This window comes from Sorex fumeus, unplaced genomic scaffold (assembly GCF_029834395.1).
Source record: "Sorex fumeus unplaced genomic scaffold, SorFum_2.1 ptg000047l, whole genome shotgun sequence".
Taxonomy (NCBI): domain Eukaryota; kingdom Metazoa; phylum Chordata; class Mammalia; order Eulipotyphla; family Soricidae; genus Sorex; species Sorex fumeus.
Window position 1 is genome coordinate 39,350,875 of NW_026606104.1, and position 16,531 is coordinate 39,367,405.

The 16,531-nt window shown below is 60.2% G+C and overlaps 1 protein-coding gene across 3 annotated transcripts in view; it reads left to right on the forward strand.

The window, feature by feature from the left end:
* The first annotated feature begins 15,264 nt into the window (after positions 1–15,264).
* Positions 15,265–16,531, forward strand: part of EPHA8 (EPH receptor A8) — a 35,132-nt gene continuing 33,865 nt past the window's right edge. For 2 of the 3 annotated variants that reach the window (XM_056122664.1, XM_056122665.1), the window contains exon 1: positions 15,269–15,527. In XM_056122664.1, the coding sequence (XP_055978639.1) occupies positions 15,434–15,527 (94 nt within the window). In that variant the 5' untranslated portion in view covers positions 15,269–15,433. Of the gene's footprint in view, positions 15,528–16,531 lie in introns of all 3 variants that reach the window. The other variant, XM_056122660.1, reaches the window with a different exon arrangement.

The following is a 16,531-nucleotide window of genomic DNA, read 5'->3' on the forward strand; positions in this document are numbered from 1 at the left end:
GGACTGGCCTGCTGTGTCCCAGCACCTTGGCTCAGCGTGAAAGGTATCCAGGTGGTGCTTCTGAGAGACTTGTCCCTGCCAGGGGGTCATGCCACAGCTCACCATGCCCAGCAGCGATGAAGGCCAAACGCAGACTTCACTGAGGGAGGGGGTCCAAGTGAAGTCCTATCACTGACTCAGGGTCCCTGGCAAGTCTTCAGAACAGATGACCCTGCACGTGGGACTCGGAGCTGAGGCCCGGCAAGGTTGCCCTCCAGCCTGGGCAGCTGAAAGCTCTGGCCTATGTCTCACTGTGTTCTGTGGGTCCCTCCAGAAGCACCACGGCCTCGTCCCCAGCCCCATCCTAGTGAGGGTCTCCAGCCTGAGATCGGAGTCCTTCTTTGTGGGGACCCTCCTTGCTCCCGGTAGGAGCCTCTCAACCAACCCCACCTCGCAGAGTTCGAGAGTCTGGCCCTGGGCCTCCCTGCCCCACCCTCCAGATGGAGGGCCCAGGAGGACCACAGCTTAGTGCCTACCTGCCAGCTCTGTCCCCAAGAGTGAGTTGATGAAAGCCCCAGACTGTCCCAGACATGGTGGCAGGTGACTCCAGGCTGTGTGACCTGCAGCCCCACCATGCCCCCAGGGCCTGGCTCCCACCCGCACCCACAGCCACTGAGACTTGCAGTGTGGCATGAGCCACACCAGAGGTGAAGGGAGGGCGGGAAGGGGCACCAGTGGCTAGCTCGTGCTTCCTATGTCCAGGTCCAGTCCCATCCCAGCACCTGGGCCCTCAGGTACCACCAGGTGGAGCTCGGATATCTCCCAAGCACCAAGGGGGTGTCCCCGAAAAAAGGGTAGTAAAAGAAGCAGATGAAACTTATACATTTTATTGAATCCAATAGTTATCTTGCTTTTAACATGTGATCAATATTAAATAATTCATAGTTTAGATTTTTCTATATAGTCATCTCAATTCAAATGACCTACATTTCAGGGGTGGCGAGTGGCTCCCCTGGGACTGTGCTGTGCCCCACATCTCCCCCATCCCGCCCCAGCCTTATTTCCATGGTCCCAGGGCCAGGGGCCGTCTCGTCTCTCCCAGCTCCTCCCCTCCCAGCCCAGTGCCACAGGGGCCCTGCGCAGAGGCTGTTGGAGGCCAGTGTGGCCTTGAAGGCTCAGCCAGCCTCCTCCCGCCCTGCTGGGCTTGGGAGACTCTGCCTTCTCTGTGTGCGCACACTTTCTGTCCAGACTCGCAGAGGCGACCAGGACTAAAGGCCAGGATTCAGCTCATTGACCCTCCGGGGACCGTGAGAGGCTCTGCTCCTGCCTCAGGGTAGGAGAGGAAACTAGCAGCAGAGAAGGTCTCTGCCGTGCTCCTCGGACCCACTCACCATCTTTCCTTTGTCTCTCATGCGCGGGAGTGTGTGTGTGTATGTATGTGTGCGTGTGTACATGTGTATATGTATGAAAATGTGTATGTGTGATCGTATGCTTTTGTGTATGTGTATCTATTGGGTATATAAGTATTTGTGTATGTGTGTATGTATAAATGTGTGCATTTCTATATATGTATGTGTATATGCATGTATGTATATGTGTAGTATGCAAGTGTGAGTACATGTGTGCATTCATGCATTCTGTATGTGTGTATGTACGCATGTATTTATGCATGTATGTATGTATGTATGTGTGTGTGAGTATGTAGGTATGTGTATGAGTACATCTGAGTGTGTGTATATATGTGTGGGAGTGTGTATATGTGTATATGTGTGTATGTATGAGTACTTTGTATATAAGGATTATATGTATTGTGTATATGTGTGTATATGTATGTCTGCATTTGTGTGTATATATGTGAGTACTGTGAGTGTGTTTATGATTGTGTGTGAGTGTATATGTATGCGTGACTGTGTGCATAGGGTATGTACACATGTGTATGCATGTGTGTGAGTGTGTGTTCTGTGCATACATATGTACATACGAGTGAGTCCTTCCTGCACAGCCTCTGTGTTGGGCGACTGTGTTCCTATTTGCCCGCTTCCTTGTTGCTGGGCATGGAGGCTGTGGGGCGGGTTCATAGGGATCCCTGTGGGTGGCTGATGGGGACTTCACCTGATTCCCCAGGGACAGCTGCATCAGCTAAGGCCCTGTATGGGGGCCTGTCCTCGCCCCCACCCAGCCCAGTGCCCTGAGTCAAGCCCCTCTCAGCATCTGGAGCCTGCCTGACCTGTGCCCCCAGCCCCCATGCTCACTGTCCTGGCTACGATGGGTGCTGGGGGTCTCCCACTTCCCGGCCAGCTTCCTCTGCCTGTCTCTCTGCACCCCTCCCTCCACCCCACATCTTGATGTCTGCACCTGAGTCCTCTTTGTGACTCTTTGTGGCTCCTGTCTGTTCCCTCTTGCCTTCCTTCAGCCTGGCCTCTGGCCCGCCAGTCTGTGTGTCAGTCTGTCTTCCTCTCTTTTCTACCTTCTCTAGTCCTTTTCCTTTGAGGGTCTCCTTATCTCCCCCTTCCTCTGCTGTTCTCTGCGGCCCCGCCTCTCCCTGACCGACCGCTACCCTCACCACTTTCTCTCATCTCTTTCCCAGGCTCCTTCTCTGTCTCCGCCAGCCTCAGTCTCTGCTGTGTCCCCTCCCTCTGCCTGTCACTAGTTTGTGCCTCCCCCGCCCTCCCCCTGGCTTCAATGGGGCCCGAGCCTTGCCGCCTCCCGCCTTTCCTCCCTGGGAAGGCAGCAGTGGTGGCAGCAGAGTCCCCTCTGGATGACAGCCGAGCCCAAGCATCCCTCGGAGCTGTCACCGAGGAAATCACACACCAGCGCCTGAAATTCAAATTAGAGTTTTGCTGAAGCTGCTAAAACTCATCAAACACTATCTTTGAAGTCCCTCGGTGAGCTGGTCATTGCTCTTAAAGGAGTCCCTGTCGGAAGCGAGATGGTGGGCGGAGGGTTGGAGTAGAGAGATCCTCCCCGGACCATAATGGAGGTCCCCGGCTACCACCCCAGTGACCCCATGTCCCATGGGTGCCCCACTTCTCCGGGTCCTATACCCTGGACCTAGCCGACAGTCTGTGATCCCGGAGCAGCGACCTGAGCATGACCCCACACACTCAGCTGAGGGTCCCCTCTCCCCTCCCCTCCCTGGCTAGTGCCCAGGGTTGTGCTCATCCTCTAGGCTGTCTCTCTTTGTAAACATGAAAACACCTGTGCACGGGTGCAAGAGTTGAAGAAGTCAAAACACGCATCGCACCAGCTCCACGGATGCTCATCATTGGAAGCCTGTGCCGGGCTTAGTTCTGAGAACCCCAGGTAACTCATCCTCCTCAATGCCCCCCACGGGAAATCCCTCCCCCATCACCACCCTCTTGGCAGGTGAAAAGAGGAGCAAGGGGAAGTGGCTGGCTCGTTCCTCTTCCCCATCCCTCCTCATGCACCCCTCACAGCTCTGCAGGGTCCCCAGTCCTGGGTCTGGGCTGTGCCCTGAGCCCACCCTGTGCCAGCTTCCTCCCTCTTCCCCCGCCAATACCTCTGACAGAGGAGTCCCAGGAGGAGAACCTGTGCCTGCTTCTCTCTCTTGGCCCTCTGGCCCCTCCAGCCTTTCTACCCTGGCCTGTGTCCCCTTCTCGGCCACCGGCCAGCCTAGGCACCTTGGTTGGTTTGTTTGGGAGCCACACTTGGCTGTACTTAGGGGTTATTCCTGGCTCTGCACTTAAGAATTACTCCAGACAGTGCTCAGGGGGCTGGAGCGATAACAGGGCCTGGAGAGATAGCACAGTGGGTAAGGCGTTTGCCTTGCACACGGCCGACCCAGTCAGCCCAGGTTCAATTCTTCCACCCCTCTTGGAGAGTCCGGCAAGCTACGGAGAGTATCTCGCCTGCACGGCAAAGTCTGGCAAGCTACCCATGACGTATTCGATATGCTAAACACAGTAGCAACAAGTCTTACAATGGAGGCATTACTGGGCCTGCTCGAGCAAATCGATGAACAACGGGAGGGCAGTGCTACAGTGCTACAGTGCTCAGGGGACCATATGGGATGCTGGGGATCGCACCCAGGTCGGCCACATGCAAGGCAAACGCCCTACCCACTGTGTCATCTCTCCAACCCGCAGGCCAGGTATCTTTCTACACAGGGACTTGAGCAGTGCTTGGACTTGCTTCCTATTATCAATGACACCCCCCTCCACCCCACAAAGGCTAACTTGCTGCATTGGGGTGGGGGCAGGGGGCGTGCAAGAAGGGCCCTCCGTGTCTGGAGGGTGGTGCCTGCCTCTGCTGTGCTGGCACTTGGAAGGATGCCCACTGCCACGGGGCTGTGCCCAGTGGTTGGAAGTTGCGCCTGCGGCACGAGCAGGTGTCCTGGGCTCTCGTGTGGAGCCAGGTGGGTGCTAATATCACGAGTCAGGGGCCCACAGCAGCACGCTCATGTTAGGCCAGTGTGTGCCAGGCTCTGCCTTGTGCGTGTTAGGGTGGGGGAGAGTGGCAGCCCTGGCAGGGTTAGGGGACCACACGGGGCTGGGGACTGAATCGGGGTGGGGGTAGGCAGGGTCCTGCATACAAAGCCTGTGCTCCAGCAACCCACCCAGGCTCTGCCACGGAGAAGCTTCCAGCACTGCATCAGCTCAGCTGCAGGGGGTGTTTCAAGCACACACGTGGTCGGAGGCACACCAGGTAGGTGTGGGGAGACAGGAGTGCTTCCAGGAGGCAAATGGGGCTGTGGTTCGGAGCTCACCAGGAAGAGGGCTGGGGCAAGGGAGAGAGGACTGTGTAGCCAAGGGCCCGCACAGGGGAGCCAGAGCAAGAGGCTATTGCTCTGGTGCAAAGTCCTGGGCAGGAGCAGTACCCATAAGCTCAGGCTGGCGGTCTTCCCCGGCGACCCACGCTGTGCCCCACTGCAGACTCAGTTGCTCCTCAGAGGCCACCCAAAGTCCTCACAGCAGCCGGCTGCGGGGATCATGGGAGGTGAGCCCCCCCCATACACACATGACTCACCCCATCATCCCAGAACGTGGTGACAACCCGAGCAAACCAGGAAATCGACACATGGCCTGGGGAGGTCCTGGTGACAGAGGAATCAGCGGTAAGGCCGGCACTGATGGCTCAGGCTGTCCATCTGGGGCTTTGCGCTGCCCTTGTGGGTCTCTGATGAAGTTGGAGACGCTGCTGAAGGCCATGGAACAGCTTCAGGCTCCGCTGCGCCTGGCCCAGGCTGTTGAGAGCCGGCGTGTGAAGGGCGGATATTAAGTAGCAGCTGACCCACATCAAAGCCGATTGGGAAAGATGGAGGGGCTGAGAGTGGCGATGTATAAACCAAGTGCCACTGAAGGGGGAGGCCACCAGGCATGCAGACGTGGCAGGCTTGCCCCCCCCCCCCCTCCTTCAGCCTGGTCCTGCTCTCTGCGTCCTTAGGCAAGGGGTGGGGGCTGCCAGAGCCTTCTCCTGGAGCCCCCCCCCCCCCCCCCCCGCCCCTTCAGCGTGTCCCCCATGCCTGTGTGCGAGCCCGCGCGTCTGCACGTGTGTGCGGCCTGCCCGAGCACGTGTGACAAGCAGGAGCTGGTGACAAGTGCCCCAGGTGTATTTCGGGGGCCGCTAAAGCTCCGTGTTTAATGGCTGGAGCCACAGTGGTCACGGCTGTCACCAAGGATTTCACGGGCTCGTTTACATCTTTAGCTTCCTCCTTGGGAGATGGCTTCATTCTGCCCAGCCCCCAGCCCCGCCACAGCTGGGGGGTGGGGAGGGGGTGGGGCCAGGGGACTCAGCCTCCCACGGCGGGGGTGGGGTTCAAATCTCTGATGGGGGCGGGGACTGGAGGGCCAGAGCAGGGTCCAAGGACGGAAAACCCTGACCCCAGCCTCAGCACTGAGCCGAGCCGAGCCCGAGGCTGAAGCAGGCGAGACCTGGTTTTGCGAGCAGCGTGGATTGGGATAGGGAGACAAGCAGGAGGTGAGCTTGGAGCTGAAGGGTCAGGTGCGCCAGGAAGGCGGGGGCGGGGAGAGGAGGAGTCAGGAGCCAGGAAGGAGGGAGGGGAGAGGAGGGGAGGGGTCTGGAGGGAAGGGAAGGGGAGGGGAGAAAGGGGGAGGAGAGGGAAGGGGAAGAAGAGGGGAAGAAGGGAAGGGGAGAGGGGGGAAGGGAGGGGAGGGTAGCAGTAGTGGAGAGAGGGGAGGGGAGGCAGGGGAGGGGAATGGAGGGTAGAGAGCAGCCCCTCCGTGTACCCACGCAGAGCTGAAGCTGCTCAGCCTGCCTGGACCCAGGCAGGAAGGGAAGGAGGGTGGTCCCTGGCAGGTGTCCGCGGTGAGCCAACGCTTACACACAGCCCCTAACAGCTACACCGCAAGCCTGAGAGGTGATTTTTCAACCTTCCCCACCCGTGGAGGCCTCTGCCCCCTGCCCCCGCGGTCCCCCCCTCCCCCATAGACAGCGGTTTTGCCTGCCAGCACGGGTCTGTGGACAGGTCAGTGGGAGTGCAGGTATTGAGCCAGGACCCTCGGCTCTGGGTTCAGATCCCTCACTTCCCTGCTGAGGAGGTGGCATGTGACGCAGCCCCCCCTCGGAGTCCACGCTCTCCCCTCGGTCCCAGACCCACAGTGGGTGGGGGTTGGTCTGTGGCGGTGCTGGACAAACAAGATGTTTACTCTGGTCTGGACCTGGATGGGCTGAGGCAACGATGGATCAGAAGCCAGCATAGTGCTGCCGCACTCCTGCTCTGAGCCAGCAGTGAGCTGTTAGGGCGATGAGGATTATGGGAGGCGGTAAGTGCAGAGGCGGGTGTGGGGGCACCGGCTGACCCAAGCTGGAGACCCCAGAGAAGTAGAAGTCGGTGGTCAGGAGAGTGTCGACAGGCCGGGCGGGTCTTCAGGAAAAACTCGGGTTTGATTGTGGGCCCAGCTCACCAGCACAGGGAGGACCAACCACGCCGCTCCGGACGCTCAAGTCCAGCCAAGCCAGGCTCTGCTGCTAGGCCAAGGAGCGGGGTGGGGGGGGGAGCTCTGTCCCAGGACACGGCTTCCCCACAGGAGCCTTCTGCTTTGGGAGCATCCCCGGAAGCTGTTTGGAGGTGGGCTGTAGCCAGAAAAGAGGGAGGGCCGGGTGAAGGAGAGGGTGCATGGGACAGAATGGACGGCCGACGGGTCTGGCTGAGGAGAGAGCACAGAGGCCACCACCGCCCAGCTGACGGTCTCTGGTGCCCAGCTAGGCTGTCTCCACCTTGTCAGCACAGCCGCCACGGCCCGGCCCGGGGCTGTCACCAGCAGCCTCAGGAAACATCCCCTTGGAGGGCCCGTTCCCGCCTCCTCCCCTGGACGTCACCCTCAGCCTGCCGCAGCCCTCTGGAGCCGAGGAGGGTGGGCCATAGGCTGAGAAGTCTTGCTCGCTCGCTTCCCCCTCACTGGCCTCCTCCAGTAAGTGACCTTGGGCCACCGCATAAGCCTGGACGACATTCAGTGACTCGGGCCCCGCCACCCGAGGCGCTCATCAGCTCTTTTACACACATGTCAGAAAGGAACGCTGGGTCAGAGATGCCACACTCTGCAGACATGTGGGGACGCGTCTCTCTTTCCTCCCAGGACTCACACGGGGGTGGGTGCTGTTTGCGGAAGGAGCCTGGCACTTGGGGGAGACAGGCAGGGAGTCCAGGAGTCCATGGCAGTCCAGGGGCTCCAGGTTAGCTGACCACTGACCTCCAGGGAACCCCTGAACACGGCGAGACCCCTGCAGTCTTGGCGTGGGCTCCTGGGCGGGCTAGGAGAGCTGGCCTCGTCCAGCTGCCTGCATCCCTTGGTGGTCTGCCCTCCCCCTCCCCGGTCCCCAGGGTAAGCAGAAGGCCCAGGGCCAGACTTCCTGGGGAGCCCCCACTGTAGTTTGGGCTGCTCGCACTGAGATGGCCTCGCCTGTACCCAGAGCTCAGAGGGAGAACCCGCAATGTGGCCACACCCTGCCTTGACACCATCATCGCACAGCTCGGCTCTCTCTCCTCTGGACGCTCCCAGATGCTGCCACATGCTCTGTTCCAGCTCTCTCTGCGCCACTGTTCCAGGAGGGTGTGGGGAACAGCTCAGGCGCCACACACCCCGTCAGAGCTCAGCCTACAGCCTCTGCTCCAGTGCTGTGGGGTTTCCGGAAATGGGTATATGGAATGGAGGGAGGGAGGGAGGGGCTGCCTTTCCTTTGCCCAAATGACAGGAGTAAATGGACCCTGGGGGCAAGGTGGGGGGCCTGGCCCAAGTGGAGCCTTGGGCTGGGTGGGCCCCCCTCAATTTGCAGCAGCAGCAGCAGCAGCAGCAGCAGCAATGGAGGCTGCTCAGAGCCCAGCCCAGCCCAGCCCAGGGCCAGACTTCCTGGGGGCCGTGGTGAGTGGTGAGGGCAGCAGTGCCATGGGACAGGAGGCTTGTGCTGGTCCCGACCCGGCTCCGCTCCAGGACTGAGACCTTCTGGGTGGGGCCGCAGCCAGGATCACTCCCTCCCGGCAGCCTCGGCAGCACCGTGAGAATCCAACAGAGCTTTCAAACCGCTCAGCATTTCCGTGCACTCAGCACCAGGTCATCCCCAGCCTCCCTCCTGGAACTATTCCCTGGCTCTGCAGAGGTGAGGTGCGAGCACCACCCACTCCCCACCCCCACCCCACACACGCGCGCGCACACACACACCGCCCCCCAAGTCACTGTCTCCCGGGCACCCTCTCGCTGCACACATACTCTCTCTCTCACACTCACACTCTCACCCTCACACGCTCACCCTCACACACACATTCAACCCACGCACATTCACACTCACACTCACATGGACCCTCTCACACTCACACCCCCACACTCACTCTCACCCCCCACACACAAGCCCACACTCTCTTGCACACACTCACACCAACTCTCAGACACTCACACCCACACAGTCACACCCACTCACACACACTCTCGAACATTAGCACTCACATACCCACTTGCTCACACACATGCACTCACACACTCTCAGACACACACACACACACACACACCCTCTCTCTCTCTCCCCTCCATTCTGTCTTCCTCTTTTCCCTTTAATCTCTGTCTCTCCTGCTCCCCCCTTTCATTCTCTCTCTCCTGCTCCCCCCTCTCATTGTCTGTCTGTCTCTCCCCTGCTCTTCATCCGCTGTTTCTCTCCTGTTCACCCCACTCATTCTCTGTGTGTCTGTTTGTCTCTCTCTCCTGCTCTTCATTCTCTGTCTGTCTGTCTCTCTCCTACAAGCACAGAGCTGTTCCCATCTGTCAGAATGCTGATGTGGGCTCATCTCCTCCCGACAAGGCAGAATGATGATAAGGTTATTTTTTAATATCAGGGATATTAATGCTCCTCTTTCTGATAATGAGCCACAGCCAGCTCCCCGCGGGTGGTCTGGGGGCGGGGCAGGACGCGGCAAGCAGGGTGTAGGCGATGGACCTACTGTGTGCTGGGCACCTCACAGCCCACCAGGTAGGGAGCTAAGATGTGGACTAGCAAAGTGACCCCCCCCCCCCCCAAGCCACACAGCACACAGGAAGGGCACCCGGGATTCGAGCAAATCTGGAGATGATGCCCATCTGTGCCTGGGAGCCTCATGGTCCTATGCTGATAGGGAGAGCCCTTGGTTGCACCCCATATCTGGCACCTAAACCGGGTGGACCTCTTTGCCCTTGTTCCCCACATGGCCCCTCTCCTTGGGAACACAGCCCCTGCACCCCCAGAGCTGACTTGTGATCCCAGTGCCCCCAAAGAGCAGCAGCATCTCAGACAAATACTGCGGCCCTCCACCCGCTTCTCCTCCTCTGTGAAACGGAGATAATAATAGCATTGACTTCCAAGGGCTGCTATTAAGATTAATAAGAGCAGTGACGCCACGCCGTCTTCCTGAATTGTCGAGCCCAAGGGGCCCTCCCCCCACAGTGGGTCCAGGAGGAAAGGGATTTGCCTCAAGTCACACAGGCCAGGCGTGAGGACACTTTGAGTCCCCAGACTGGGCCAAGAGGGAGTCAGGGCCAAAGTGGGTATGGGCTGGAGTGGGCGGGGGGTGAGGCTGTGGGTCTGCTCTCAGGGAAGGTTGCCAGCCACGGCCCAGGAGGGCATGAAGCTGGGTGTCAGGGTCTTTCTGAGAGAGCTGGACTGGGCCTGGGGTCAGAGGTGGCTTTTGGAGGAAGGACAGAGGGTGCAGGAAGTGGGGATCGCAGAGGTGAGAGCTGTGAGTAGCAGGAAGCCACGGTCAAGAAAGTGCAGAGTGAAGGCGGGGTTCAGAACTCTGGGATTCCTGATGGTTCTAAACTGGAGAGGGGATGCCGGTGGCATTCCTGGCTGCACAGCCACACAGTGCCCTGGTGACAGTGGGTGTGTCCTGCAGGCACGGCAGGGATGGAGAGACATGCTGAGGAGTGGATGGAATCTAGGTCCATCCTGGGGGTAAAAGTTAAGACTTGGGATGTGCCCAGGGAGCCAGAGGGCCTGGAACAAGTTGAGGTTCCCGAAAGCACTGCCGGTTCCATGGCAGGAGAGGTAGGTGGGGGTAGGGGTTGGGCAGTGAATCCTCATGAGCTGCTGGAGCACAGGGGTGCAGTGGAGGGGTCGTGAAGCCAAAGGGAGGAGGAGAGACCAGGCGGCAAAGAAATGGAGAAAGTGAGAACCTTGACTTCGCAGAGAAGCTGGCAGGGAGGGAAGCGAGAGGGGGCGCAGGTAGGCGGCACAGGACCGAGGGATGAAGGGAAGGCTCGGGTTTGTTTTTTTTTAAGACAGGAAAGACTTGAGCAAGAAGGATGGAGCCTCGACCTCCGAGGCCCACCCCGATGGCTCCTCACCCACTCCGTGCCGCTGCTTGCCCGGGGGGTTCGAGCAGTGGAGGTGATTGATTATATGTAAACAGGAGGAAGCAATTAATGTGTGCATGCCCGGCCATTAATAAGGCTCTTATGTATTTATAACAACACCTCCTCTACCCTCCAACCTGGAGCACACAGCCCGAGAAGAAGGAGGAAGACGCCGAGGAGACCCGAGCGGGCCCGGGCCCGGGCGCTGGACCCCTGATCTCTGTTCCTGTGGCACCTCCCTGCACCCTGCATGTCCACTGACGCTCACATCTCAGAAGAGGCTAGGCAAGCCGTCCTCAGGGTTCTTTGGGCTGCTTTTTCTTCCCGTCTCCAACACGTATGATAAAGCCATTTTGGAGGTATTTGGAAGCCATCTGAAGCAGGAGCATGGCGGAGAGTAAGAAGACATGAAATCCCCTGGAACGCTGAGACATCTGGGGTCACTGAGGCTAAAGGGAACCCAGGGATCCCTGGAGCACAGCATCTTTGCGTCTCTGGTGTGGACACTGAGGCCTCTCCAGGTTCTTCTCCACAGCATCACCGACGAGTCTTTGTTCAGAGCGACGACTCTGAGCCGGAGGGAAAGGGCTAAATTACATTCAGTGTTTTCTGCTTAAAGAAGACGTTAAAAAAAATAGTTTAAATTGTAAATTTCAAGTTTTGGTGCCTCACAGTTTCTGAAATATTCCCTTCTGTGGAAAGGGATTTTGTAATTGCCTATTTAATGACCAGTTTCCCCTCAGAGTGGAGCTCTGTGAAAACAAGGCGCGTCTGGGCGGCCCCACCAGCTCACTCCCAGCCCCGCACGGGCGCCACAGGAGGGGCCCGATCCAGAGTTGTTGAATTAGTGAATTGAGGAATAAATCACTGCTCCACGCCAGGCGGCATTCACTCACAATTACACTTACAGCGTTCAATTTTGCCTGCTTCTCGTTATGTTTTGAAAGTGGCTGCTGGACAGACAGGGGGTGACGGACGTGGGTCTGTGTGACGGGTTGTCCATAGTCTGGACACATTCCCCACGACCCGGCCGAGTCCTCTGTGGAGCATGCTGCTTCCTTGCTTCCCCTCTGGTCTGAAAGCGCTTTGCCCTGGAGCCTGCTCCTCCTGCAAGCCCAAGATCCTGAGACGATCTCCAGAGGCTCCCGCTCCCTCCAGAGGAAAGGGTTAGATGCAGGTGGTGATGGTGGGGTCCCTTCAGTGTCCTCCCAGAGGGACCTGGGTGGAGACACCAGCAGGCGGGAGAGGGGTTCTCTGCAACAGTCAAGGCTGAGAGTTGGGCGGGGGCTGGGCTGGGGTGACTCAAGGATGGGGGTAGGTAGCCCTGAGCCACCCTTTACTCAAGCACTCCCGTCTCCTGCCTAAACATCTCCTCTTCCTGTGCTGGAGCAGCCCCCGTACAGACCATCTCTTGGGGCGCATCGCTGCTCAGCCCCAGCCCCTCCTCCCCTTCCTCTCCGAGCGCTTCCCACACAGGCTTGCAGCTATGAACGCGCACACACACGTCTCCCCGCAGCTCTTTGAGCTGGCAGCGCCTTGTTCTGAGTTGGGGAGACTGAGGCTCCTGAAGGAGACGTGAGAAGAAATCCTCCCAGGAGGTTCATCTCGAGTAGAGGGCCGAGGTGATATTCCCTCCGACACCCCCATCCCACTGCCAGAGGAAAAGAGTTGGAGCAGGGCGGGGCCCCTGACAGCAGGGCGCCAAGGCTGCTCAGCTTCCTCGCCCGCCCCCACCCTGCCTGTAGAACAAGGGCCCACCGTGCCAATGTGCTGCTGGCAGACGGGGAGTTCAGGGTCACCCCCAGAGTGCCAGAGAAGCCTGCAGTGCGGCTAGTGCAGCTGCCCAGCATCCAGAGACCCGGTGACCTCTAACCCAGAAGTGCCTTCAGCGATGACATCTTCAAGTATTTGGCCAGCGGGGTGCAGGCTTTTGGACCTTCTGAGGGAGATTCTCTGAGCACCTCCTGTGCAGCTGGTGACCAGAATGACCCAGCTGGGGCCTTGCCATGGTCCTTATGCCCCAAGGACCTGGCTGCAGTCAGAGTGGAGCAAATGAAGCACTACCATCAAAGCACAGACCTTCCTGCTCCCTGGGTCCCTTCTCACGAGTCCCCCACTGGGGACAATGACTGAGGGCCCTGGGCAGGGACTGTGTGAGAGAAGGGACAGAGTGGCCCCTGATGAGGGCTGAGCATGGAGTTGGGAACTCTGTCTCCCTCCCCCAGGCCTGTCACCACCTGGCCACCGGAGAGGGGGCCAGATACCCTGTCCCCCCAAAAGTCCTTCTCTAACTGAGATGCCCCTTCTCTGATGACTTCCTCTCCCCTTGGCAGGATGGCGAGTTGGCCCTCTCAAGCCCAGGACAGGTGCTGAGTGGAGTGGGAGAGGAGGTTCTGAGGAGAGGACACAGCCGGGCCGGAGCGAGACACCCAAAGGTCCTTTGGTGAAATGAACTCATTTTGCTGAAGAGGCTGCAGGCGGGGGCGGGGAGGGGTGGGATGGTGCCCAGGTGGAGAACCATGGCGCATGCCCAACAGGCCCTCTTAGGCCTCCTCGCCTCCAGACTTTGCCCCCCATAAAAATGGGGAGATCCCAAGCTTGAATTGCTCCATCTCAGCTTGAGGGTACAGAGCTCCAGTCCTCCTCTCAAGCTGACTCCCACCCTCAAGTATTTCTGGAAGCCCCAGCAGGGTTTGAAGACGTCCACTGGTGCCCAAACGCATTCTGACTACATTGTTCTGCCTCTGCCTTGCCCACCCTCCAGTGGGCCCAGGAACGAGGTGCCAGCCAGAAACTCTAATCAGAGAAACATTGAGAGATATCCTGGAAGGTCAGAGGGTGGTGGCCACTTCAATCCAAGAGGTCTGTCCACATTGTGGGCTTCTGAACCTGCTTGCATGAGCTGCCAACTGGAACTATCAGGAGACACCACATAAAAATTCCGGATACATAACTTCACTTGAAAACGCAGAAAATTGGGCCGACATCCCCAAGGCAGTGTTGGCTGGAGCTGGGGAAGCTTCCCCTCACAGGCATCAGCTGGAGGCGGCCTGCCTCATGTGGACATCTGAGTTTGCCACTTTGGGTCTAATCCCATCTGCAACTCCCCCCCCCCCCACCCCGGTTCCCCCTCCCAGCCTCATTGCAGCCTCCCTGGGCCATCTCTAACTAGCAGCTGCTTGAATGCCTCCGGTAACAAGGGGCTCGCTCCATCCTCCAGACAGTACATCCCAGCAGTCTGAAATTTTTCTAAATGGGATGCTCTCTCCTTTCCCCCACCTCCACCCCCCAGCTTTTCCAACAAAGCAAGCTGTGCTGGAACAGAAATGGGTTTTGGAGTCCAGTGGATCTGGAGCTAAACACCCCGGAGCATTTAATGACAGCCTTTCTGTGCTTTGTTTTCCTCCGAGGCTCCTCCCCTGCAGGGCTATGAGCGGCTTAAACTACAGCAAGTTTATGAAGCGCCCAAATCAGGGCCTGGCACCGGCATACACTCCCTACTCGCTCTTCTTATTGGATCCAACTCCTCCGCAGTGGCCACAGGAGTTGGCTGGAAGTGCAGGTGGGGGCTGTTGAGCAGGTTTGTGCCCTGCGGGGACTTGCCCGCCAGGGCCAGCGACTCTGGAGGACCAGCCCTCAGGAAGCCTGGGTCCACCAGGGACTCACAGAGGACTTGAGGTTGTCCAGTGGGAGGGGAGTCTGCCCCTCACGGCCCTCACCCACTGCCTGCAGCCTGCCTGCAGGCTGAGGAGGAGGGGTCATTCACCTCCTGCCAATGCAACTGGAGGTGGGGGAGGTCGAGACAGGAAAGAAGCCAGGAATCTCCCAGCCGGGAAACAGCAGCGCGGCTGGCAGAAGCTGGGAGAATCCCTTTGGGTTCTCCAGTGGAATTTTTACTGCCACCTTAGGGCAGACACTGTGTCTCTCTTCTACAGTCATGGAAGTTGGGGTCCAGAGAGGTTAAGAAATTTCCCCAAGTCACACAGCAGCTCTCAAACTCTCCTCTGGCTCGTCACTCTCAGGCCCCTCTAAACTCAAGGTGTCCCAATTGCTGGAGTGGAGGAGGGAGATGATTATTACCCAAAAGTGCATATGAGTTTGCCTCTGCGCCTCTGTCCCCTGCAAAATGCGCAAAATGTCCCGTGAACGCGTCTGGGCATGCCGCCCGCCACCCTGATCCGAGGGCCTGGCGGGGGCAGAGCGTGCGGGTGCACCTGCCGGCCGCCCCCCCGGTGTGTCCGTGCGTCCCGGGGTCGCAGGGCCGTCCGGACTCGGGGTCGGCGCGCAGTGGCTCGGGGTCCACGTGCGGGCGCGGGGCGCGGGGCGCGCGCCGCCCCCCGAGGTGCGGGCGGGCGAGTGCGAGCGTGCGCACGTGCGCGGCGGGGTCCGGGTCGGGCGTCCGCGGGGCGGGCTGCGCCCCCCAGCCCCGGCCTCGGTGCTGATTGGCTCGGCGCCGTGACGGGCCGGCCCCCGCCCGGGGCGGCGGCGGCGGCGGCGGCGGGCGCGGGTGCCCGCGTGTGCGCTGTGTGCCGGCGTGTGCGCCGGGGTGTGCGCCCGCCGCCGGCTGTGCGGGAGAAGCAGCGAGCGAGCAGCGCGCCGACGCGCGGGCCGCCGCGGCCGAGCCGGAGGGTGCGCGGCGCCCCCGCCCGCCCGGCCGGGCCATGGCCCCCGCCCGGGGCCGCCTGCCCCCCGCGCTCTGGGTCGTCACGGCCGCGGCGGCGGCGGCCACCTGCGTGTCCGCGGCGCGCGGCGAAGGTGAGCGGCGGCGGCGGCGGCGGCGGCGGCGGGGGCGCGGGGCGGGGGCGGCCGAGGGGCCGGGGGCGCGGCGCGCTGCCAGCCCAGCGGCTCAACTTCCTTCCTCGACCCTGAGTGCCCACGGCCTGGCGGGCAGGGGCTGGCCCCCGCGCGGGGAGAGACCGCCTGGGTCAAGGGACAGAGCGGTGGCGAGAGAGACAGCACTGGGGACCGAGGTTTGAGGATGAGGGATGGAGGGAGGCTCGGAGACCGGGTGACGGGACCCAGGGATGCAGAGCTGGGGACCGAGAACTGAGAACCGGATCCCGAGAGACTCGGAATAGGGGCCGAGGGAAGATGGATCGAGGCGAGGGGGACAGAGATGTGACGGGGGACAGGCCAGGGGACGGGGGGCACAGAGGACAAGGAGGGTGGCACTGAGAGCCACAGAGGTGGGGAATGAATGAGGTTAGGGGGCTGGGGGAGGGGGAAGGGGGTGCACTCGATGGCGTTGAGAGACAGGGACCCAGAGCTGAGAAAGGACAGATGGGGAGGGGGCTCCGGGGGGCCGTGGGGGACGAGCACATGGGGGAGGCGTTGTGGTGCAGGACAGGAGGCCTGGGAGGAAGGGCCAGTGAGGAGAGGGTTGGGGGGGCCCAGCGGGACTGAGACAAGCAAGGCCCTGAGAGCAGAGTCTTGGCCCAGGGGCAATGCCAGGTGGTCCAGTGACTCAGGGGACCAGGAGGAGGCAGGGAGAGTGGGAGGGGGTGGTCATAACCAAAAGGGTCTGGAACTTGGACCTTCTCGTGGTGGGAAGGAAGGGACAAGGGAAGCTGGGAGGCAGGCGCTGGTCAGGTCCCTAACCCCAGAGCCTCGTGCCTGTGCGCATCCCTACTGCGTGCCCCTGCACACACGGACACACAACCCTGCACATCCCTGCACACCCCTATACATTCCTGCACACCCCTACACATTCCTACACCCCCCTACATAACCCTGCACACCCCTACAACACAATCCTCCAC